Raw genomic sequence first — 23,401 nt, 5'->3', positions numbered from 1 at the left:
ATTACAGCCCGGAATGTATTGATTTGTACTTCCAAAACTTTGGATTACGTATTATTTACCTTCCTTTTCCAAACCAGTTGCCAATACATGTAACGACACTTGGCCAGCCCGTAGTTTGCACCAACCCATTAGCTATCTGAAAGTATATAAAAATAATAATAAATAAACATACCCTATAATAAGTCAGGTTCCTACACAATTCCTGCTGAGTGCTGCATTGGGAAAAGGAAGCCTACACAAATGCTTTGAATTTAGAAATTTAGTGGAGGGTTTTGAAAGCATTCTTTTCCAAGAATAAACAAGTTACAATGTTTTGCAGAGATTCTTCCCTCTACCTACATCTCTCCAACTGTTTTATGATTTAAAACACGGAAGATTGTAATTCAATCACATGCTTACCAAAACCCACGTTGCACTGAACTGAACAGAGAAACAAATTCCTCACACCAACGGCAACATAATACTTATCTCAATTTGAACATACAGCAAAGCATGTTTGCAATCAAACAAGGTAGAAAAAAAGAAGACTTTAGGGGAGACTGGGTAACTTTGAACATTAACTTTAAAATTACAGACACCTGTAAATAAACTGAGAGGAGAAACTTACTATGTTGAGGCTGATGTAAGAACTATTTCATCCCCCATGTTGCACAGATCATAACCCCAACTGAACTCCTAAAAAACTCCCTATCTAGAATTACACATTAACACAAAGATCACAATACAATAATTCACATATACAATGAGCATTTGAACACGCAACAGAACAACCTCACTCTACCCAACAAAAACCAATTAGGCTGGTGGTGCAAGACCACCCTTGGTCTTACAGGATTCACTGACCACCTCAGGCAGTGCAGCATTGGTAGAGATAGTTAGATTAACCCTAAAGGAGCCAGCTCCTGTCTTGGAAACCACATAAGCCAAGAGCGCTGGGGCAGTGACATGGTTAAACAGATGACTTGGTGAAATGGTTATAAAAGCTTGCAGTACCCAAGTTAGTATTGCTGCATGCCATGTTGCACAACGCCATGCAAACGTGCCAGCGGTGAAAGTGCTACTGCAATAGCACCAAGAAAGCAGCAGGGCAAGGTGCAGAGCTGTCCAAAATGACACAGAAGTGCTAACCATATCCTGGTCCTGATCTAAATTCCATTTTAGGTCAATGGTAAATATTCTTGTGATGCCTGATTAGATCTACAAGTGCTCTGAAAAATCCCACACAATGGATCTCGCTACAGAAGCTGCCTGTTCTCAGCCACACCAATGTGGGAGACTGTTTATCATTAGCAGTATAAACGTAATTTTCCTGCAGAGAAAGCCAGGATACATCACTCAGGTCTTGGCAGACTGACAAAAGTAAATGCATCTGTTTTAAAACTCTCCCACACTTATGCTTGCTACGATTTGATCACTGACTTAACACAGACTGAAACACTTTGTTTTCAAAGATTTCTTCCACTAAAAAAACGTTTTTCAAAAATAAAACCTGGGGCTACCCACTATCATTTCTGCCTGTCATCAACGACAATGTATGCCAGCATTTACATCCTCCCATCCAACCACTAATCATTGTTTGCAACTGAAAAAAATCCAATACAACATTAAACAACACCACGGAAACTCAGAGTATGTAAATAACATCGTGCCTACCTGGGCCATTATGTAAAACCACAGATTATGTATATTATAGAAATAACCCAATCCAAACATTGCAGTGAAGAGTCCGCTAGCAAGCATCCCGACTGTCAGATAGTACCGGATAGGTAGCCGTTCTCCTATTATTCCACTTGAAATGTAGAAGGAAATAAAAAGAAAGGCAATAGTTAAAAATTAGATCATGCACCAAGCCTTCACAAATAGAGAATATTTTGTGTTGTTTAATTCCTGTTGAGGAGAAACTTTACTGGTAACTGCTGTTTTCCTTCACAGCAGCAAATGAGCAATGTTTAGCACTTGATAGAAAAAACCAACAAACATTTCATGTTCACTAATTGCCAAGTGCTGACATCTGCACAACCATCTTTCAGGGAAATACTCACCTGGAACACACTGGAAGTCATTTACTTAAGGAGTCATTTTCCAAATGACCTGTAAGGCAGGACATGACTCCGGCCATTTAAGGTGAGACTTGTCTCCCTTGCTAACGATTCGAGTTATGAAGGTTCAGGTTTTAGTCAATAAAAAGAAGCATCTCCAAACAGCAGCTAATATTGCACATTTTAAGATGGGTTCGGCATTTTTTGTTAGGAGGTGTCTGCTTCTGTCCTTTGACTATAGAGAAAGCCAGGACAATCAGTTTAGTCTATACGTGCAAGCTGGAGACTGATAAAGTTTACGGACATATATTCCAGCATATTGTCGTGGTTTAACACCAGCCAGCAACTAAACACCACGCAGCCACTCACTCACTCCCCCCCCACCCAGTGGGATGGGGGAGAAAAATCAGGAAAAGAAGTAAAACTCGTGGGTTGAGATAAGAATGGTTTAATAGAACAGAAAAGAAGAAACTAATAATGATAACACTAATAAAATGACAACAGTAATAATGAAAGGATTGGAATGTACAAATGATGCGCAGTGCAATTGCTCACCACCCGCCGATCAACACCTAGCTAGTCCCCGAGCGGCGATCCCCCGCCACCACTCCCCCCAGTTCCTATACTGGATGTGACGTCCCATGGTATGGAATACCCCGTTGGCCAGTTCAGGTCAGCTGCCCTGGCTGTGTCCTGTGCCAACTTCTTGTGCCTCTCCAGCTTTCTCGCTGGCTGGGCTTGAGAAGCTGAAAAATCCTTGACTTTAGACTAAACACTACTTAGCAACAACTGAAAACATCAGTGTTATCAACATTCTTCACATACTGAACTCAAAACGTAGCACTGTACCAGCTACTAGGAAGACAGTTAACTCTATCCCAGCTGAAACCAGGACACATATATTCCTTCATATTCCATATGAAGGCAAGACAGGCTAGACTGCAAGTCAGAAAGCATTCCTGCACAAGGCAGTCAGGATGGGTGCAAGTAAGAAGCTTTCTATATACCAACAGGTATGATACCACCGGGGACTCAGGATGATGTGGTTTTTTTACTCAGCAACCAAGTTTTCACTCTCTTCACCAGAAACATTACAGTAGGAAAGGGCAATATCTCAGAAGTAGTACAGCCTCATAAATTAACACAAAGTGATAAAGCAGGTTTCCAAGAGAATGAGGTTTACCTTAAATACATTCCAATTGCATATGCACACAGAAATGAGTAATCCAGTGCTCCCAGTAACTGTTTGTAGTTGTTCTTATCTAAGAATAATTTTCAAAACAAATTATCAGTTTTAATGTACCAATAACTTCCCAACCATTTTTACATATTACAAGAAAAATGTTAGTGAATGTGCACAGACATTTAATTTTCAATAGGCATGTTTAGACTTAAGCATGCACTTTGCAAAACTTTTTGTTTAACAAAAAAAAAAACCCCAACCCTCTACAACTGACCCTTTTGCCTGTAACATATTAGCAAAATATTGGTAGGCCCATTCTTAATTCCACCTTATTCGAAACAGTATTTTGGAAGAGAAAAAACATCAGTTATTAACAAGGTGCCCTTTTCTTATAGGTCCTCAGGCAAAAGAAAACCCAAACTTTAACAGACTTTAATAAAGTGGAAAGATGTGTTGCAAATGTGTGAGGTCCTAACAGTCAAAATGGCTAAAAAAAAAAATCCATCATCATATAGGCATTTAAGGAATCAGCTTAATATATATTTTTTAAATGGTTAAAGCCTTTTGCATTTCATTTTCCAACTACTCATAAGGCACAGAGATAGAAGTTTCGTTCAAAAAAACCCCAGGGTTCTGCTCTGTACAGCAAATGACCATAATCACAACTAAATGGGACTTGCAGGCAGGATGGAGGGAGCAGGAGGGATGGAGGGAGCAGGAGGGACTCCATCCAGACAGAAACACCAAGTCTAGTCTCAAGAGACCTGAGCTCATACCAAGAAAGACACTTTGTGTATTTGCAAGGAGCCACAATTCCCATTGACTTTGCAAATAAAGTCACAGTTATTACAGCATTCCTTCTTTCAGTGTTACTCCCAGCTTGCCAGCTATGTTGCCTGAAAAACAGAGCTGAAAGAACAAGTCTAGAGTGCCATCCCAAGGGGGTAGCTTTGCAATAACCTGTGTGTTCATGGAAAAAGGAGGACACTGGAGCTCAGAAGTCTCCATTAAGAAAGCTAACTAGTGTTTTAGACAAGTAAACTCAGTCTCCCCTTGGTCCAGGGACAAGAAACAGCAACCAAGTTTAACTGCATCCCAATACATTTGGAAAGTTGTGGGACTAAATAAAATCAGTAGACCAATTACCTTGCAGCAGGCAGTTAATACACAGAATTTTGTCCACAGAAAACCCAGAGCTCAGATCTTTAATTATCTTTGAAGAGAGTAGGACTTTTTTTTAATTGCTAATTAAAGAATAATTAGAATGGAGGGATAGATAGACTGGACTGGCACATTGACAGAATGGACCATACTTCACAGATGTTCTTGTTAGTGATAAAAGTGTCAAGGAATGATTCAAAATCTCTATTAAATTCAAATTTAATTGTAAGTAGGCAAATTTTTTTTTCTATTTAAGTGAAAGGCCAGGTTCATAAGCTATTCAGTAAGTTGTCAACTCTATTCTACAACAAAGTGCCCCATTTTTCTCCATTAAAATGGGGAGAAAAACATTCTTTCTGGCAGATACGGACTCTGAAAAGTTCCAATTTAGATAAACACCAAGTAATTTCATTTAAATGATTGCTGGACCTTGAATTAAAACAGCAGAAAATTATAACGATTTATTTTATTCTTCACTCTTTTTTTCCTTAATAGACATTCTAAAGACAAATCCCATTTTCTGACTGAAAACTGATCTACTGAAACCATCTCATAGCTATAACAGGTAAAATAATGTCAGTTGTTTAAGTGACTTTAAGTAGGAAAGACATCATAAGTCACAACTTAACTTTCTTTGGAAAAATCAATGAGAACATGGAAAACAAAACACCCCTCCCATACACATCTCCTGAATCCCTCCACTCATGAAGAAGAAACAGCAAGAGGCAAATAATCTAATTATGAATATCATCTCATTATTATGAAAGAAAAAAAAACAAAACCAAAAACCCAACCCTTACCAAATGGCTCCCAACCGCACTGAGATATATTAGATGGCTTTTTGACAGGCTGAATCTGGGCAGCATATTCTTGGTAGGAGTTGACTTCAACTTCATGTGAAGCACTGCAATGCTTATGCAGCTCTCCCTGATACAGAAAAGAAATTTGAAAATGGAAAATGCACTTGTGACTTTTAATACCCACTCAGCAACAAATTTAACAATTCTAGCTCTATATGAACCTGTGTCAAACCCACTGAAATCAGTAAAATTGTTAGCCATTATTAATTGCTTGGTATTTTGCTAGGTGAAGCCACTATTACATGCTACAGTGAACTGGTGTTCCTCATACTGCAGAATTTCAAAATTGCTCACTAACATCAAGTTGCTTTGCCCATTGTTGCTCATCAGTTACATACAATACAGCCCTGGGGGGATTTGATCTGTGTTTGGCAAGCTATAAAGACCGAAGATTAAACTAACAAACCTAGAATTAGATAATATTTCGCCACCAGCTTCACTAGGAACAGAGTCCCAAATGTACAGAAAACTGTAACTATGATGTTCAACAGTCTTGTAAATGCCAGTCGAATTTTGCCATGTTTGACTCATCGGTTATGAGCAACTTTTCTCAAACTTTTGAACGTAAACTTGTAAACTCTGAAGTATCTATAAATGGATTCGTTCACATGAATTAGGTGTAGGCATAGCTGTTTCAAGTCTTAAGACCAAAGATTAGACCTATACACAATATTCTAGGTGTGGTTTCACTAAAGTTTATCAAGTAAATGTCACTGCGTACTAGCTTTATCAGTTTTTCATCTTTTAAACCATTCCAAGTTAAAGTTTAACACTGCCTTTCACAAAAGGAAATACTGAAAAAGACGACTACTTCCGTGTTTGACAGGAGTAGAAGGATGTTTAAACAAGGACACAACCTTGCTTACCTTAACTATACTAATAGGTTTCCTTGATAAATGGAAGCTGGCGTACAACAAGAAAGTGAGAGAAAAAATGAAGGCTCTGTACCTACAACATAAAAAAAAAAAAAGAGTATTTGAAAATTATTGTATTCAGGTTTACTTTTAGCACTGAGTTACATAAAAATATTACACAAGTCATTGGTAATCTTGGAATAGTGAAAGACAACTATTTTCATGTTCTCCAATAGCCTGAAAAAACATCCTAGCAGTTACACTGCTTTACAACATCTGCTCTGATCTGGCTTTGGGAGGGAGCTTGGTAGCACATGGGTAGAGGCAGGACAACGTGGCAGTGCTCTGGAGTCCGCAGAGCTGATCTGCCTTGTTTACAACCTTCCTTCGGGGGCTGTTATAAGGCAGTTCAACATTAAACGTACTGATAATCAGATTTCACATTTCACTCTATCTTCCGGTTTTCTGGTACAATTAGGACATAAATGATGGCTCTGTGAATTGTCAGTTTGGCTACTGTGGGTTATTACTTCTTTCTTTCCTTACTGCTTTTAGGATTTTGCTTTACTTTGGCCTTCCTCTGGAACAACAGAAATCAGCCATTTCTAGAGATGGATGGGGGGACTGACACTGACTGTGTATACCATCAGCTGGAGCGCATGAACATAATTAACCAGCTTTGGGATTGGGAAGGAATTTTCCCTTGTACCTCACCTCACTGGCATCCTTGGGTCTTTCTCTGCAGTTCGTCTGAATGAAAAGGGTATCTCAAACTCCCTGTCACTACAAGCATTACAGAAAGATAACAATCTGATCTATTCTATTCTCTACCTTCAGCAGTTTCGGTTGTTTAAGGAGAACGTTTTCTGGATTGGTGCTTTTAACAATACACAGAGATCAGAGCGCATCTACTGGCTCATTCTAGCCTTGATCTTAAAATTAACATCTGTAAATAAAAGTACATATATATGTACAAAGACCTGATATCACACAGCCTACTATGGTCCCTAATTTTTAATTAACATTTCAAAAATCATTTTCTGCCTCAAACTTCTACATAACAAGGGTGTTGTTTTATAGATCTGGCATATTCACAGAGACATCAAAAAAACTAGTGAGTTATCCCACGAGTTGAGTTATTCACCCCCATAACTGAAAACATCCTCACAAGTGATAAAACTGAAATGACTTTGTCCTTGCTGCTCTACTAGAGAAAGCATGTGATAAAAGTTGCTCAAATAGGAAGCGCTTGGTCTTTCATTTGTTATTTTTTTGTTATGCACACACAATTGACTCAGTATTCTCTCAGAAAGCACAAGAACTGATACCATCCAACTTCCACGATTAGTTTTCCTAAAGCAAAGAGGTTTTGGTTTTGTTTTGGGTTTCTTTGGTTGGTTTGGGGGGGGGGGGGGGGGGGTTGATTTTTTTTTAATATTATAGTAGCAAGAACTAAAACTGTAATTCTACAAGTCTATATTACACATCAAATTATGGGGGAGAAAATACACTTCATAAGAAGAGAAAGCTAACCTCGAGCACCTGTCCCACCTAAGAGTTTGAAAATAAAAACCTGAAATTTATCCTTTCAAATACATACCTTGCAAAGAAAAGGACAAAAGGCTTTAATCTCTAGCACACTTGACTAGTAAGGGTCTTGTCTGGGTCTTGTCTGGGTTCCCCCAACAAAGTATCTCACTTTTAAATGTCAGCATTATTTATTATACAACTGACTATATTTTCTTGCTGTATATATTAAGCAATGAAAAAGCAGAAACAGAGCAAGGCAACAGTATGAAACTCATGTTGTCCAAAACAAAGATCACCAGCATACTTCAAGACTTACCACTGATCTCGTGAAAATGAAGTGATGAAGCGAATCCCAGGAGGAAGCTGAGCCATCTACTCTATAGCTGGTATCAAGTTTTAGGTGACACACTTAGGTACTTGTGGCAACGTTATCTGTTCTTCAGAATACAATAACAAAGATCCTCCCAAAGCCGTGCGATGGTAGGCTGTTAACAAACGTGGAAGATACGCTGCTGAGTTGATCTCCCCGTAGGTTTTTTTTCTTGTACCTTCAGTCACGACGTGGCAAATTCTTCACTCTGCCTTTGTTAATTGCTGATCTTCAAATAAGAGAAGCTGGTAAGTAAATATTCTTATCGAGTTATTGTAACATTTTCTAATCATAACATTTGAATCAGCAATTATTTCTTTCAGAGACAAGTAATTACCATAACTAACCTCCTAGACATCAAAAATGTAATGGAGGATTTTAAGTCAACATAAATCACAGCCTTTTCTGAATTTTATCATGTATAATCTCTTTTGAAGAAGTCAGCATAGTATAAAGCAGTGGGGACACAAAGGAAAGATGCACTTAGAACATGATCCAAAGACAGCTGATGTCCAAACGCTCTGCTTTTGTCCCAGAAAGACTACAAATAGGCAATTCCCCATCTTACAATGATCTATTTTAACACATCAGAAAAATTCATGAGGTTGAAATTTGTTCAAAAATGACTGTAGTGTTTTCAGCACAGAACAGAGATTCCTCCAGCTTGAGAGTGGGTGCTGCTGAACAATGCTGCCACCAAGACTTGACCAGCACTCCCTCTTCCAATTTCCCTGTCCCAGTATCAGTGCTGCACAGAGCACCGTATCGTCAGAAAACTTGGAAAAGAAAAAAAAAAAAGTTTTTTCACTACTTGAGCTCCCTACGCCAGCTTATCCAGCACAAGGGAGAAGGCAGGCTCACGTGCATATGTGCCATACAGGGAGGACTGAGACTGTGGCAGCATCAATTCAGTTTCGTTTAAAATCTTGTAGAGTTCCTCCTGTTTATTCAGATTTGGGCGAAGCCCCTCAACAGAAAAAGATGCACAGCACCCTTTATTACAGGTACGGCAACAGGAACTAGCTGCACTCTTATTTCACAGCAAGTCTGAGCCAACTGTTGAGTAAGATGACAAAAGGCAACGTAGGCAAAAGCCGTCACTGCAACTCATGCATACAAACAGAGCCTCCCTGTGTGCTAACAGCAGAGCCATCCCACCAGGATGCCAAATAACACACCAGGGTCTGCAGCATAACCCCCACCCTCCCGGTACCCCAGCTAGTGGGTTTAACGCCAGCACCAGCCAGTGCCACGCTCCTGATGGGAAGCTGGTAGGATACAGGACAATCTCTGCTGGTAAACAATGGGAGGTGAGCTAAAGCAAAATCTCCTTTGAAGAAAACACACCTCCCAAGGCCAAGGGTTTTTATTAACCTGGGAATTTTAGAGGCTGCCACAGGGCAGGCAAAGGTGTGAGACCCTCTCCTCTCATCTTTATTGCCCCATCTTCCTACACAAATTAAAACTACTCCTCCTCAGCCAGCTGAATGACACCACCAAACAGTATCTGCTGTGTCAAAGCTGGCAACTTGAAAGCTTCACTATCCACATAGGCTTTTTCCCCAGGAATGGAGGAAAACTACCACCTCTTCACATAACAGAGTACCCCACTAAAAGATCAAGGGTCTGCTCCTTTATGCTAACACATTTTTGTCATACCTCTATTTTTTCAACAGTGTCCTGGGTCAGCTTGACACATCCCTCCCCTAAAAGTGAATTGACTTGCTAATCTTGTTTGGCATGTTCCACCTCTTCCCCCTGCCCCTGAATCAGATAACTGGTTGTGCAATTAATCAGCAAACCCCACAATCATTCCCACCCAACAAGAGTTTCCTACCTCCTCTCTGAGGTTGCAGAGGTTAGGGAAAGTGCAACCCTACACCCTCCTCCCCTCTCCCACCCCCAGCTGCAGGTCCCTGCCTCCCTCTGTGTCACACCTTGCAGTCATACAGCCATGGTTCAGGTGGCTGATCCATCAGAAAACCTGCCCTAAAAACCAGCTGATCCAATAGAGAATATTAACTCACTGCTATGTAGGATGAATCCAAAGCAGCAGGAGCATAAAGGCAGGGACTAAATGTGGGACTGCCACTTACAGCCACAGCTAGCTAGTTAGGTCAGCTGAACTCTTAATTTCAAACCAACAACAGCTTGTCAGTAATTTCAGGTTTGGTTGAAGTGCGCTGTGGATAGCTCCAGTGGGAGAAGAAAGGTAAAGAAGAAAAAGAGGTGGGCACAAGCAGCCCAGAGTAGGAGTGAATTTTTCTCCCAGCAGCAACAGATCTATTTCAGGGTGATCCTAAACCCTATTTCGCCTCTCTCACAGTTATCCCAAACACCAAAACTATTATTTAACTTAAGTGAGGTGACAGAAATATCTACTGGGAAAAAACTGAGAGGCCAGCAAAGAACAAAAATCTGAGTTCATAAACCTCTTTAAACAGTTCCCTTAAAATATAATGGGACAAGGCAATTCTCATCATAGAAAAGTAATTGTTTAACAGGTTACTATTTAACAGCTTCAGTGTAAGCAGAAAAAGACTTCACACATCTTACAAAAGGTTTTGATGCTAAGCGGTCACACAAGGTTGCACATCTGTGCACCTGCTGCCCAGATCATACTCACACCACCTCCTAACAGTGTCTCCTTGCCGTAAATCCAAAGTCACAAGGCCCTAGCAAAGACGACCGGACAATCAGCAGCGTTTAGAGAATTGCACTGTAACTCTATTTGACAGGGGCTGATTTCATTTTATCTACTGCAGGCAGAGACACCTGAGCTCTCATTTACTCATCAACAGCTTATCTCTGTCCCCATATACCCATAAGTTCCTCTGACATTCATGTGCTTTTAATAAACAAATAAAACTTCCTCCACAAAAGCACAGAAACTTGGGGCAATAAAACTTGTGATAACAGGTTATAAAGATCACATCCTGCTGTAGGTTAAACCAGCTTTTAAAACCAAGCTATTCTTCAGAAATGACATTAACAGGCTACAACACATAACTGGTGGTTTACTAATACATCCTTTATATTTCTGTTTTTCTGATGAAGCCCAAGGACAAACTCCAATTCAATCACTCGAACTGGTTTTACGTTCTTTCATTTTCAGCAACTATTTTACCCGACAGCGAAAACAAATACTTTCACTTCCTCCTTGTTGTACTGCAATGCATAAAGCAATACTCTGGTACTTACTTTGAATCCATATTCACCTTCCAAACTTTGTATTGCTTCTTCAGGCTTCCCGCTGCACTGGCTGAAACATAGCTCCCTCCCTGTTTCAGGAAAATACAGTCATTCGTGACTGGCCTTTACCACTGCAAATACTGCAAACCGTGGCTCAGCTGTGCTGCGCGCTGGAGAGACAGAGTGAAGCTCCTGCCCCGTTACGCACAGTTCCCCTGGAGGGCAGACATTAATTCTGTGTATGTAGAGACAGCGGGTAATGCAAGTCCTCATCAGGGTGTCCTTAAGGACTCAAAAGGCCTGTAGACACATGCAAATCAAATGCATATTGTGCTTAATACCCAGCAGCTCTGCACCTGAGCCATAAACTGCCAAATCTATCAGCTTTGGACCCTAAATGGCCATATTCCTTCCATTTAATAAGAAAGCAGAAGACAGTTAGTCCTGGCTTAAGGGCAGGGGACAAGAGTCTTGTGAATACAGAGTGGATCCACACCTGCGCCCCGGGACCCAGCATTACCCACGGCACCGCACCACACGAGATGACCCACTGGAAGCCAGGGCAGCCACCCAGCCTCCCTAGACGCCCAGCCCAGGCCAAGGACAGCACACCCTCACCCTGCGGTCCTGCGGGGCCCGGCCAGGAGCAGAGCGAGGAGAAGGTGCCCAGCACACGTCTCTCCCTTGGCGGGCCTTCCCCAGCGGTGCGAGGGGCTGTGGCCTCCAGGAGCACCCCACCCGGCTCGCACCCCACGGGGAGGCTTCAGGCCGTTCAATGCCAGCCGAGGGCTGGTCTCTGCCCCTGGGTTACGACTGCTCAGCGGGCTCCCGCCTGCAGCCGCGCAGCCTCCGGGGCACACCGCCTACGGCTACTCCCGCCGCTGACAACGAATCCCGGGGGCGCCCCGAAAACAACCCTCCCCGGGTCCGAGGCCTGACCCAAGCAACCCGAGCCCGTCAAGAAACGGAAAGGGGAAGGCAAGACAAAGGGGGAGAGGAAAGAAAGCGGAGAGCCGGGGGGCGGCGGTGGCCGGGAAGGTGAACGCCTGAGTCCCGGCAGCACCGCAGCCGCCTTCCCAACGCCTACCAGCGGAGAGCCGGCGCCGCCGCGCCCGGGTCAGCCCCCGCCCGGCCGCCGCCACTCCCGAGCAGCCCCGCGGGGGAAGGGGCTGCCGCCGCCGCCGCACAGGCGGGAACCGGCGGCGACGCCCCCGCTCCGCCCCCGCCGCGGGAACGGCAGGTGCACGGCGGCCCCCCCCCCCCCCCGGCGCCCGCCCGCCAAGCCTACCCGCTGCCGCTGCTCTCGCCCTCCCGCCGCCGGTAGCTTCCTTCTTCCTGCCTGGCCTGCGCCGAGCCGAGCGGCCGGGCGCGGCTGCGGATCGCCAGCCGGCCGCGGGAGCTGCGCGGCGGGACCGGTCTGCCTGGGCCCCTCCCCTCCCCGCCGCGCCGCGGAGGAGGAGGAGGAGGAGGGAGCCCCGCGGCGGCGGGGCGGGCCGCGCCACGGCCGGGCTCCGCACGGCTCGGCTGGGCTCGGCGGGCAGCCGGGCACCCCCGCCGGGCCGGGCCGGGCCGCGGCGGCTGGCAGGAGTGGCGCCGTGGGCCGGTCCGTGCCGGCAGCGCGCCCCGCGGAGGCTCCGGGCCGCCTCTGTAGCGGTCGGCGAAGCCTCTGCGAGGGGGAAGCGCTGCCCCCGGCCGGGCCTCGCCGCCGCGGGGCTGAGGGGGCGGCGGCGGCTCCTCGGCGGGGCCCCGGCCCGCCGGCGAGAGAAAAGGCGCTCCTTGAGCCCGTGCTGCCCGCCGTCCCCGGCGACCCACCTGTCACCCCGGCCGCCAAACCACAAACGTTCAGAAATCACCCAGCAGGTCATCGGAAAACTGAGGGAAGAATTCGGTGGTGCTTCTTTTAAAAAGAAATAATACATTTATTTTATTTGCCTTCTGGTTTCCTGATCCTGCAGTGCGTTTTCATTTTCAGCAACCACGTGTATTTCAAAGCTTAGTTATTTAGATAAACATGTACTTCCAGCTGCAGGTCTGTTAATTTATCGTGACCACCTCACCAGCGCAGATAACCCTATGCTGTTTATTTCATCCAAAACTGAATAAGTGCTAACAGTTACCTTGTGCAGGTTTTAATTTATGTGTATAACCATTTGTCCCCTGTAGAGTATCGCCGGCCTGGCACAAGCAACCCACTTAAGGCACTCAATAAAATGTTCGGTTTTATTTTGTCTCTTCCCTCTCATCTTGCACTACCTATGCTGGTAACACCAATAAAAGAAACTCTGTCTCCCACTGCGATATTACTTAGGCCCCACATTTCAAACACTTACACACATGCTCAGCTTTGCTCCATGATCCCAGTGGTATCTTTCCTTCACTTTCTCCCAGTCAATAAACAAACCTTTCTGCCTTACAATAATGTTTGCAGAACCAGGGTCTCAGAGTTGCACCTGGACCATTGCAAACACAGATGGGTGTTGCACAATCTGATGCTTTTAAGCTTGTCACTGGCAGATGTTGATTCCTGCTCAGCCTCACACATCCTTCTAGCTGAGATTTTTAAGTAGTGAATCAGAGGTTAAAAAAAGAAGTCTTTACATCACCTCCCCAAACCCTACAAACTTCCTACTTCAAAAGCTAATGCACTGCTCTTGATTATCATCAATCTTGTCTTCTAAGGAGATGATTTTGGTCCACAGATAAAAGCAAAAGCCGCTACTCAGCATCAAAAGGTCTCGCATTAGCACAGCTTTTACAGAATCATCCTGCTGTATAAGAAAAACCACAGTTTCATCCAGTATCTCGGGGAAAGGACAATGCATAGTTGCTTTTTGACAATATGGTCCCATGCCCCTTGTGAATCCAAATGAAAAATTGTCTGCCCCAAACCCTCACCAGCTCAGCTGAAATGGCTGATGCCCCGGGTAGTAGATTAAGTTTAGCAGACTCTTAACACTTGGAGGTGGAGCATAAACAGGCATGTCCCAGAGCTGTTTTAGCTCTCCGCGTTTACTCTCTCCTGTATGGGGGTGCAAGAACTGGAGAAGGAAATACTTCAAGCTTCTTTATTCTTCTGAGCAGGCGTATCATGGAAATGTCATTGTCTTACGGAGAGGGCATTTGTTCTCTGGGGTGGAAAAGCACATGCTAACGTCAGATATAAATGGGGTAGTTACAGCCAGAGCAGAGAATCTGTGTATGTTGATGTTTGCCATTTCTGCTGTAACAACCACTTAGCAGAGACAAAACTAGTCAGGAAATGCTCCTCCAACAACAGTGATTTGCATGAATCATGTGGCTGCACTTTTGCACCAGGATGGGAAAGCACCCAGGCACTGTCTGTTCTGACTGGCACACACACACACAAAAATGAAGATTTGTCTCTTTACAGCAGAAAAGGTTAGACCCATCGCAGTGCATTTCTTTGTATACATGATTAGCCATCCCAAATTATCACAACAACTATCATCATCATGTTGGATCTCCTATTTTTTAATTGATGTTGGCTTGGCCTTTTTTACAGTTCCTTAAAGAACTTAACCTTGCTTGAGTCTTTCTATCTTCAGTTACAAGCAACTTGCAAAAAGCACGAGCCAAACAGCAACAGAACCCCCTGATATTTTTTCCTACTTGAAGTAGAAACTGCATCTCCCTTTAAAATAAAGGTCTCTTGTAATCCATTCCTCTAACATCACTGAAACCTGCTGGCTGCCACTTGGCACAGCTGCTCTCTCTGCTATGCCAGTGCTGGTCACCAGCAGCTACAGTTGCCAGAAGCCATCAAATAAGTAAGAACGCAGAGAGCAGGAGCAGGGTGAGCTTGTGCTGCTGGTTGCACAACAGCCTGCTGGTGTTGAGTATCGAAGGAGGGCCAGAGGTCCGTCAGAGTTAAAGGAGGTCCACAGCCAGGAGTAAATGGTTAAAAAACAGAACACAAAAAAACCATTTTTAAAAATAACATGTAATCTAGAGCCTCACAGAAAAAAATAGAAAGGACATTTTGCCAGTTCCTTTCTAGAAGGAAATACAAATGAAGGATACAGTCCAGCAAGTGGTCGTATTGGGTATCAAGTGTGACATCAGGTTGGCTTTCTAAGCCTCTGGCAATGTTCATACTAGAGGAAATAGAAAAGGGCGTGTTCTTGTCTGCAAAACCAAACGGAAGTAACTATGTATGAGCTGACAGATGCTTTTGCTGGCACTTCTCTCAGAAAAGATAATCTAATTTCCTGGTTGACAGTTAAATTTTACTTCCACTGAACAAGTGTGGTGCTCTTAACTCCCCAAGTCCTAACATAGCAAAACACTTTGAAGTCAGTGGATGTCAGCATACTCTTTCCTTTGCTGAACAGCTGATGCTGGCTGAACAGAGGTCTGAATGCAGACTATTGCATCCTTTAGCTGATTAACGTATTTATTTTCTTTCCAGTAAATTGCACAAGTATATTTTATGATTCATAATTGTACAGATGGAAGAGGCTAATTTGTTTAGACACTGAGTGATCTCTTTGTCTTCGGGGATCAGAAAAGTTCGTAATTTCATTACATAATAATGCATTGTTAAATAGTATTTTACTGTATAAAAATCAGTATTTACTTAGACTTTATTCCACACAAGTAGCAGGATTCTCAGGACTGATATAATCATGGCATTTAATTGCCTTTATTAGTTTTCCACGCTTTGTTTTCCCAACAGAGCAGCTGGGATATTGTATAAGCAATTCACATCAACACTGGGTGCAATCCAAATATAACCTGCCATCAAGCTTTGGCAGACAAAAACAAAAAATAAAAATCCAAAAGAGCCAAAGACAAAGGAGGCTGTGAAGGCTATGCCTGTATGTATGGGAGTGGACAGGTATAGCCCTGCTGCGTCTGTACTCAGAAAGGGCTGGAGGTAAGCCAACCGTGGTCTGGAAGCTATGTAGCTGAGTTAGCACAGTATGTCCTGCCTCTTGATGAGAAATTTTAGTGCCGGCACAGCGCCACACTAATGTGACGACATAGTTTCCAGACTGGTACTTTCATCGCATCTAGCTTGCCAGAAAGCTAGTGAGAATCACCAGTCAGTAGCTTTAGGAAAAGAGACCAGCGGACAAGGCCGCTGTGCCAGCACAGCCTCTTCCCCAGCCAGAGCAGGATGGTACCTGAGTACTAAAGGCTACTTATGGAATAAAAAACCCCTATAGCACGTGGAACATGGAGAGGGAGGGGCAGTAAAACTGCCTCCAGGCCTCCTGCATGAAGATAGATACTGCTGTGTCTTCAGGAGACATTTAGGAATAACGGCATTTATTTGAACCCTGCGAGTTGCCTATCAGTCTCTGGTTCCATTCAGAAAAATGAGATCAGTGGTGCTGATGGTATGCTACTCTGACCCTCCTCCTCCAGGCTTTCCAGAGAGGTGGAGAGTGGGACTGTTAAATCACCTCATGCCATCTACGGAAAGATCTGTAAAAAAAGCAGTTACAGCAATAGTAGTGTCTGTTGGGGTAGGATCTACTGGAGGGAGTCCAGGGCAGAGCTGCTGGACGTGACCTGTTGCTACAGGGATCAGTGGCCCCTGTAGCTAGGATGGAGGTTCCCTGGTTAGACAACCCGATCAGCTCTTGTACCTTCAGCCACCTCCTCACAGAAAACCGAACAAGAATGTACTGAGAACACAGAATTTAAAAAAAACCCAAACAAACACGACCAAACTGTATTATTATAAATGGAATCTTTAAAACAATATATAGACCATCTTTCATCACAAAAGAAGAACATCTATTTTGAGGAACTTATCTTGAAGAACTTAATTTTGCTTCCAGCAGGAAATGAGAGAGTTTCTCTTGTTACTTTGCCCTTATTTCTACTTTCTTCTTAAATTTCCTGGAGACCTGAATCGAAGTGCAAGAAATGGCTACGGAAACAATTGCTGAGGAGTAAACAGATTGAAATAGGCAGGTAGACTACTGACAGATTTCATTTCTCTGTGTTTGCAGACTTGATCACTGCAGGGTAGTTATATGAGAAGGGTTGACTGAGGCACATTTTAATAGAACTAAAATCCCAGACCAGCTACAAATACCATGGTAAAATAGAAAGCAGAGCAGAACAGAGAGCTTACACTAAAGCAATTGCCTTGCAAGTCATGTATAAGAAGATGAAGTACGAAGGTATTCAAGCTGACAGGAATGAGGAGGCAGCAAATTAGTCCCATCTACCTCAGTTGTTTCATTCTTCTCTGTTGAATTCATTCTGAGTTACCAGGTTAGGCCTTCACATGGTATGGATAGAAGGATTGGGCTGCTTTAGCTTTATGTCATTACAAGCTATGCCTAAATAAAGCAGCTTAGATTTGGGGGTTTGTTTATTTAATGAAACAAAACCCACTTCCAGAGAAAAATATAGTATTAACACTGCTTTATTCTTACACTGACCATAAGATATTTACCTCATGAATGCCAACTGCTTTCTTGGTAGCAGTAGTAACACTGACTGTGGTAAAAGTCTTGAGAAAAGACATTAGCAACAATTTCCTAAATGGAATAGAATTGACCTGTGTGTGTCCCTATTGCACTTTAGTGGAAAGGGAGACCCCTTAGATAAAAGAAAAACTTGACAATTTTCCCATATGTCTGAAGAATGGAATGCAGTCTGTACTTCAAAATGAGCAGTAAGGTCGGAAAAATGGGAGGCAGGGTATAAATACAGCAGAACATTTTCCTTTGGATATTTTGCAGGAGGGAACTGAAAGGTTATATTTAGCCAAGATGCAAAAAAGTATTACTGGTATTTCAAGAATGGCTTTCATACAAACTTTTGTTTCATATCATCCCACCTTCAGGATATCCCAATGTTAATTGTACTTGGAGGAAGCAGCTGGAAACTGAGTGGCTAGAAAGGTCATTTACTTGTTTTTCTGACGGTTATCAGCACAAAAAGAGGCTATCTTTACTTGGCATACAAACATACTGAGCAGCTTTCATTTTGCCCGTAAAGAGCTTAAAAAGAACTGTGCAGAGAGTTCCCATTTTGCCAAGGGTTTTGACATTTCAGAATCTTGTCTCATTCTGAATTGGAGGAAAAAAATATACGGAAGTTAGTGACAATAAATTGCACTTTGTCCACTGTTTGCTCCCATAATCTAAGAAATATTTTGAATTCTTTAAGTGTGTCTGATAGTATATATTGCAGAATAATAAAAAGACCTGAAATGTGTATTCCCAAACAAGAACTCTCATTTAGATATTATTTTAATTCCCTAATCCCACAGTTTTCCTCCAAAAGGCTAATGAAATCAACCTGGTTTATATTTAAGTTTCAGGAGGAAGAGAGTTGATTTCATTAAGTTTTTCCTGACAACTCCAGTTTACACTTTGCTAGTATCTGATACTGACCATGCAGTATAATAGACTGTGGTTTTAGCTTTTACAATGAGAAAGATGAAAATTACTATCTTCTAAGAGATAACAAAATATTTCCCTACAGATTTCTGTTCTTTAAATTCCTGTCAAAAGACATAATCTTGCCCAAGTCTGCCCTACCAAAAGCAATAAATGGTCATTTGCATCTCTAATTCAGCCCAGAGCAAAACTCAAACTGATTTGAGTGCCCAAGGACGGGCCCTCACAAAGTAGCCAGCTCTGTCAGTAATGATTGAACAGTATGTGAAGTGAGGAAACCAACCTGTGAATCAGGCAAATTACTTCCACTCTTCCTATTAATTGTGATGGCAGAATTTGAAAAGGTGGCTCCCTAGGGCCACATCACGGTTCACAGAGGCATTGCCCCTGGAAGAAGGATGCACGGTAGGACAGGGGCATAGAGCAGAAAGCTCCTCGAGGGCAGGAACTCCGAAGTGCACCTAGCATGAATTAAGAAGCACACCACCTTACCACATCAGAGGTAATGTGTGCACCCTGCTGTATTTTTATCACTCCTTTGAAGCGAGACACTGATTGCAATGTAAACGTGAGCAAATAGTACTGTCGTTTCTAATGTTCATTGTGCAACATGTGTTTTCAAAGCTCGGTCAGTGCTGGAAGGAGCGCCTGAGGCCAGGCCTGGCACAGCAGCATTTTCCCTGCAAAAACCTCTGTGCTGCCCAAAAGCCTCCCTCTTCTAACTCAGGGTAAAGTCCAAAGACAGCCAGGAGCATAGCAGGCCTTAAAAGTGCCTTGTGGCCATTCCTCCCCACAGAGGAGCTCTGTGGCTAACTTCAAAGTGAGGACCTGCAAAGCAGGATTAAAGGGCATCCAGGGCTGTCCTCTCCTGCAGGAGGCACCTTACGGTGCCTAGCAGCCTTTTTTGCTTTGCTAGGTCACCGTCTTTCCCTGTTCGTAAGCACCTCTGGCAGCAAAGGCCTCGGGGTTCTCTGGAGCTCGCTCTCCCTGCAGGGCTTCTGCTCAAACTGCAAACCAGGAGCCTCTCCAGGGCAGCTCGCAGCTATGGCAGCTGCTGCCCTCTCCTGCCAGGGTGATTGGCAGTTGGTGCCCGCAGCTGCCAGCTGAGCCAAAAGTAAGAGCAGAGCAGGTAATCAGCATATCCACTAACCCTCTCTGGCCTTTTGCCAAATGAAGTTTATATACAAGATCAGCAGGACCTTAAGAATATTTATGGTATTATGTTGGTCCTTTGACAGAAAAGGAAAAAGAACTATAAAATAAGGATGATAGCAGCCCTTCTTTCAATAGTAACATACATAAAGCTTAACTTTAATCTCACACTGAAACACATTCAAATGCAGCTGGAAGACCAGAAACTACAAAATATATCTTCCTTGTCATTAATTGTATTTATCTGTATAAGCTGTAGTTTACCTCTGTCCTGGTTTCGGCTGGGACAGAGTTAATTTTCTTCCTAGTGGCTGGTATAGTGCTATGTTTTGGATTTAGGATGAGAATAATGTTGCTAACACAGTGATGTTTTCGGTTGTTGCTAAATAATATTTATACTAGAGTCAAGGATTTTTCAGCTTCTCGTGCCCAGCCAGCAAGAAGGCTGGAGGGGCACAAGAGTTTGGGAGGGGACACAGCCAGGGCAGCTGACCCAAACTGGCCAAAGGGGTATTCCATACCGTGTGATGTCATGCCCAGTATATAAACTGGGGGCAGTTGGCTGGAGTGGGGGTGGATCGCTGCTTGGGAACTGACTGGGCATCGGTTGGCGGGTGGTGAGCAATTGCACTGTGCCTCACTTGTTTTGTATATTCCAATTATTTTATTATTATTATTGTCATTTTATTATTATTGTTAGCTTTATTGTTTTCTTCCTTTCTGTCCTGTTAAACCGTCTTTATCTCAACCCACAAGTTTTACTTTTTTTCAGATTCTCTCCCCTGTCCCACTGTGTAGGGGAGGAGTGAGCGAGCGGCTGCATGGTCCTTAGCTGCTGGCTGGGGTTAAACCACGACATTCTCACAGGACAGTTTCTAGGTATAGAAAACTTTAAATGATGCCTCCCTCATTTAGGTCAAACTATGTGATCCTGACATACAGACTTTTGTGCTATCTGCCACTTCTAGGTTCAGAGCAGTTTAAATTTTATAAAGAAATAGTTCTTGGCTGTTTCCCAAGAAAAGTGAACTGTTCCTCCTTCAGACCCTTTCCTCCTTCAGGACTCTGAAACAATTACATAAAGCAAGAGCAGTCAGTGATGATTAGGGGGAGTGTCTCGGACAGCTTGTCACTGCTTCCTGTTTGTGTCACAGGTGTTCCCTGGGCTGTGTCAACTTTGAAGCCAAAAGACATATCCGGTTATTTTTGTCATCGAGTTTAACAAGGAGCACCTCTATATGCATCCTGAACATATTTTCCCTTACAACTCCGAGTCGCAGTGTCTGCTTAGAATTAACATGGGACTCACAGACTAAGTAACCAGTTTTATAATTAGAGACATTACCTTATGACAGGTAAAAGAATTGAGCCATCCTTAGGTGAAAGAAGAAACTTAGGCATCATTAAGAGTGAGAAAGGAGGAAATGAGCAGGCTATGCTTCAGATAATGTGCACTCACATCCAGTTCTACAGGAGGTAAGCAATCGGAGCAGTAGTTTGCATACTCTGCAGTTACTTATTAATAGTATGGCCATTATGCAAATTAGGCTTCCCTAGTCAAATGCTGGGGATGTGCAGGAAAGAGAAAAGAGAAATAACTATACAATTTTGAGTTAATAAATGTATAGCTTCTTAAAGCTCTGCCAGCCAACCAAATTTAATCTCAGTGTCCTTAAATGTTTCAAACTGGGTTGGGTTGGGTGTTAACTCAGAATCCCAAATGCTTCCTAAGAGCTAAGAACATGATGGTATTTAGCAATAGTTCTCTTCCTTTTTCATCTTTGCCCAACTGAAAACAAAAAGACACATATGCCACATAAGTGACACATCTTAATAAAAAAATACTATTTATTTATTATCTAAATACTGGCTATTTAGATTCCTACCTATGAAAACTAAGAAAATTACCCGAATATATGGCATACCTTTATATAGAGGTGACCCTGTTTTTCTTCTCATTTGGGTTGGTAAAGCTTTGACCTAGGGTATAAGGTGACCTCCACCACGTTTTTCAACCACGTGCTGCTCCTTTTGCTGCCTACCTTAGAGGCGTCACCTCCTCCGCCCAGTGCTTAGTTAGCTAACTGCTTTTCACCACATATATCCTTGCATGGCTCCTCTTGTGAAACCTTGGCCCTTAAATTACTGAGCAAAGTGACAGTGGGGTGATTTGCCTGCCTCCTGTATCACTGGCAGGCCCTGAGTCCTGCCAAGCTCCTGCAAGCACTGTGAAGATGCTGCTTTGCAGAGGAGTGAGGTACCACTTGCATTCAGTAAGACAATCGGTCCTCAGCATCTGCGGGAGGCAGGCATGAGCTGTAGTGCAGTCATCATCAACTCCCTTAGCCAAGGTAGATTTTCAGGGCAGTTTCCTTTGTAAAGAGTAAGAAAGCACTACCTTGCGCTGAGGCAAATAAGATCTTTTTAAAGAGTGATTGTTTTTGAATACTGCAGCTCACATATGAAACATAAAAAAAAAGCAACATAAAATACAAAGCAGGTCTTTTCCATTTGGGGTATTATTACTGATTAATATGGACTGAGGGTGACTATGATGTACTACACTCTCTCCTTCTCCTTATGAGCTGCTCCTTTCCACTCTTCTTGGCCTTTTGAGAAAGGAGAGCCCTTCTCTTGCCTCCCTGTGTTGCTTTAGCTGCAATCATATTAGTACGGGAGGCTCTTGACTGGCTGACGTGGCTGAAATTGTCATCAGAGTTACGTAGATCACTGCTGAGGCTGACTGAGTAGAGGGGCTTGGAGAAAAGTCAGAATACAGAGAATTTCCTACATATTAAGATCATTGAGAATTATAGCTGCTAAAAGGAGAAGAAAAAAACTTTAGCAGAAGTAAAAGTAGTTGTATGTGTGAAAGCAGAAGATATGTAAGTGATGTAAAAACCTGACTCATGGTTCTGCTGTCTCACTGTTAGAACTGCACAGCACCCCTGTCACCACAGCAGTTCAGTGCAATTTAGAAAAAATAACAGGAGAGGTTAAGTTGCACTCCATTCATTTATGCAGAAACGCAGGATTTTCCAGGCCAGATCACACGGTGGTTTGATGACTTCCAGTGCCTAAGCTCCAGAAGTGATTAGTGTCAGAGCATTTCCCTGCCTCTGTCCTGACCCCTGAGTTAGTTACCCATATGGACTGTTCTGCTGTGCATTGCATAGAGAAGAGAGAGGAATCTCTTCAGAGTGCCCCGAAACGCAGAGCCTGACTGCTAACAGTATGACAGTGTGCCAGGTGTGCCGGTGACAGCCCAAGCACATTTCTGTGACACCTCTTGAGGAGTACACGTGGGTCCTCTGTCTCCAGCTGCGCCATCGGACGTGCACCGTCAAGCCAGCTGTGGAGATCCTGTGGGATTTCAGAGACCGGAGCTGAATGCCGTTGGCCTTCTGGCTCCAGTTTAAGGAGTGTACGGAATTTCCAGTAGGATTCGCCAGGCCGCGCGGGGGGAACGTGTCTGGTCCATCGAGCAGGTGAATGAGAGTCATCATCAGGCTGAAACTGTATGATATAAAACAAAAGATGAGCTCCATGGACTGGACTTAAACCTGACAGGAAAAAAAAGACTTCTAGATGCAGGAATGGTTTTAATAAATCTAAAATGTTGTTTACAGGCCAAACCAGCCAAACTACTGGGAGCTCTCAGAAGACGGGCGG

At 43.3% G+C, this 23,401-nt stretch overlaps 1 protein-coding gene across 11 annotated transcripts in view; it reads right to left on the bottom strand.

The window, feature by feature from the left end:
• Nucleotides 1-12,873, bottom strand: part of SLC37A1 (solute carrier family 37 member 1) — a 39,802-nt gene extending 26,929 nt beyond the window's left edge. For 2 of the 11 annotated variants that reach the window (XR_003924287.2, XM_030020311.2), the window contains exons 1-8: nt 12,478-12,873; nt 11,199-11,278; nt 7,944-8,226; nt 6,110-6,191; nt 5,184-5,310; nt 3,223-3,301; nt 1,654-1,789; nt 60-136 (exon numbers count right to left, since the gene is read on the bottom strand). Coding sequence is in view for 10 of the 11 variants with exons in the window: in XM_030020311.2 (XP_029876171.1) it covers nt 60-136; nt 1,654-1,789; nt 3,223-3,301; nt 5,184-5,310; nt 6,110-6,191; nt 7,944-7,999 (557 nt within the window). In the remaining variant the exon portion in view is untranslated. Of the gene's footprint in view, nt 1-59; nt 137-1,653; nt 1,790-3,222; nt 3,302-5,183; nt 5,311-6,109; nt 6,192-7,943; nt 8,227-8,805; nt 8,938-11,198; nt 11,279-12,276; nt 12,296-12,477 lie in introns of those variants that run through there. The other 9 variants (XM_041124974.1, XM_041124975.1, XM_041124976.1 and 6 more) reach the window with 9 other exon arrangements.
• Nucleotides 12,874-23,401: the final 10,528 nt, after the last annotated feature.

Source organism: Aquila chrysaetos, chromosome 7, assembly GCF_900496995.4.
Source record: "Aquila chrysaetos chrysaetos chromosome 7, bAquChr1.4, whole genome shotgun sequence".
NCBI lineage: Eukaryota > Metazoa > Chordata > Aves > Accipitriformes > Accipitridae > Aquila > Aquila chrysaetos.
The sequence above is the reverse complement of the archived record's forward strand: the minus strand, read 5'-3'. Positions and strand labels throughout refer to the sequence as shown.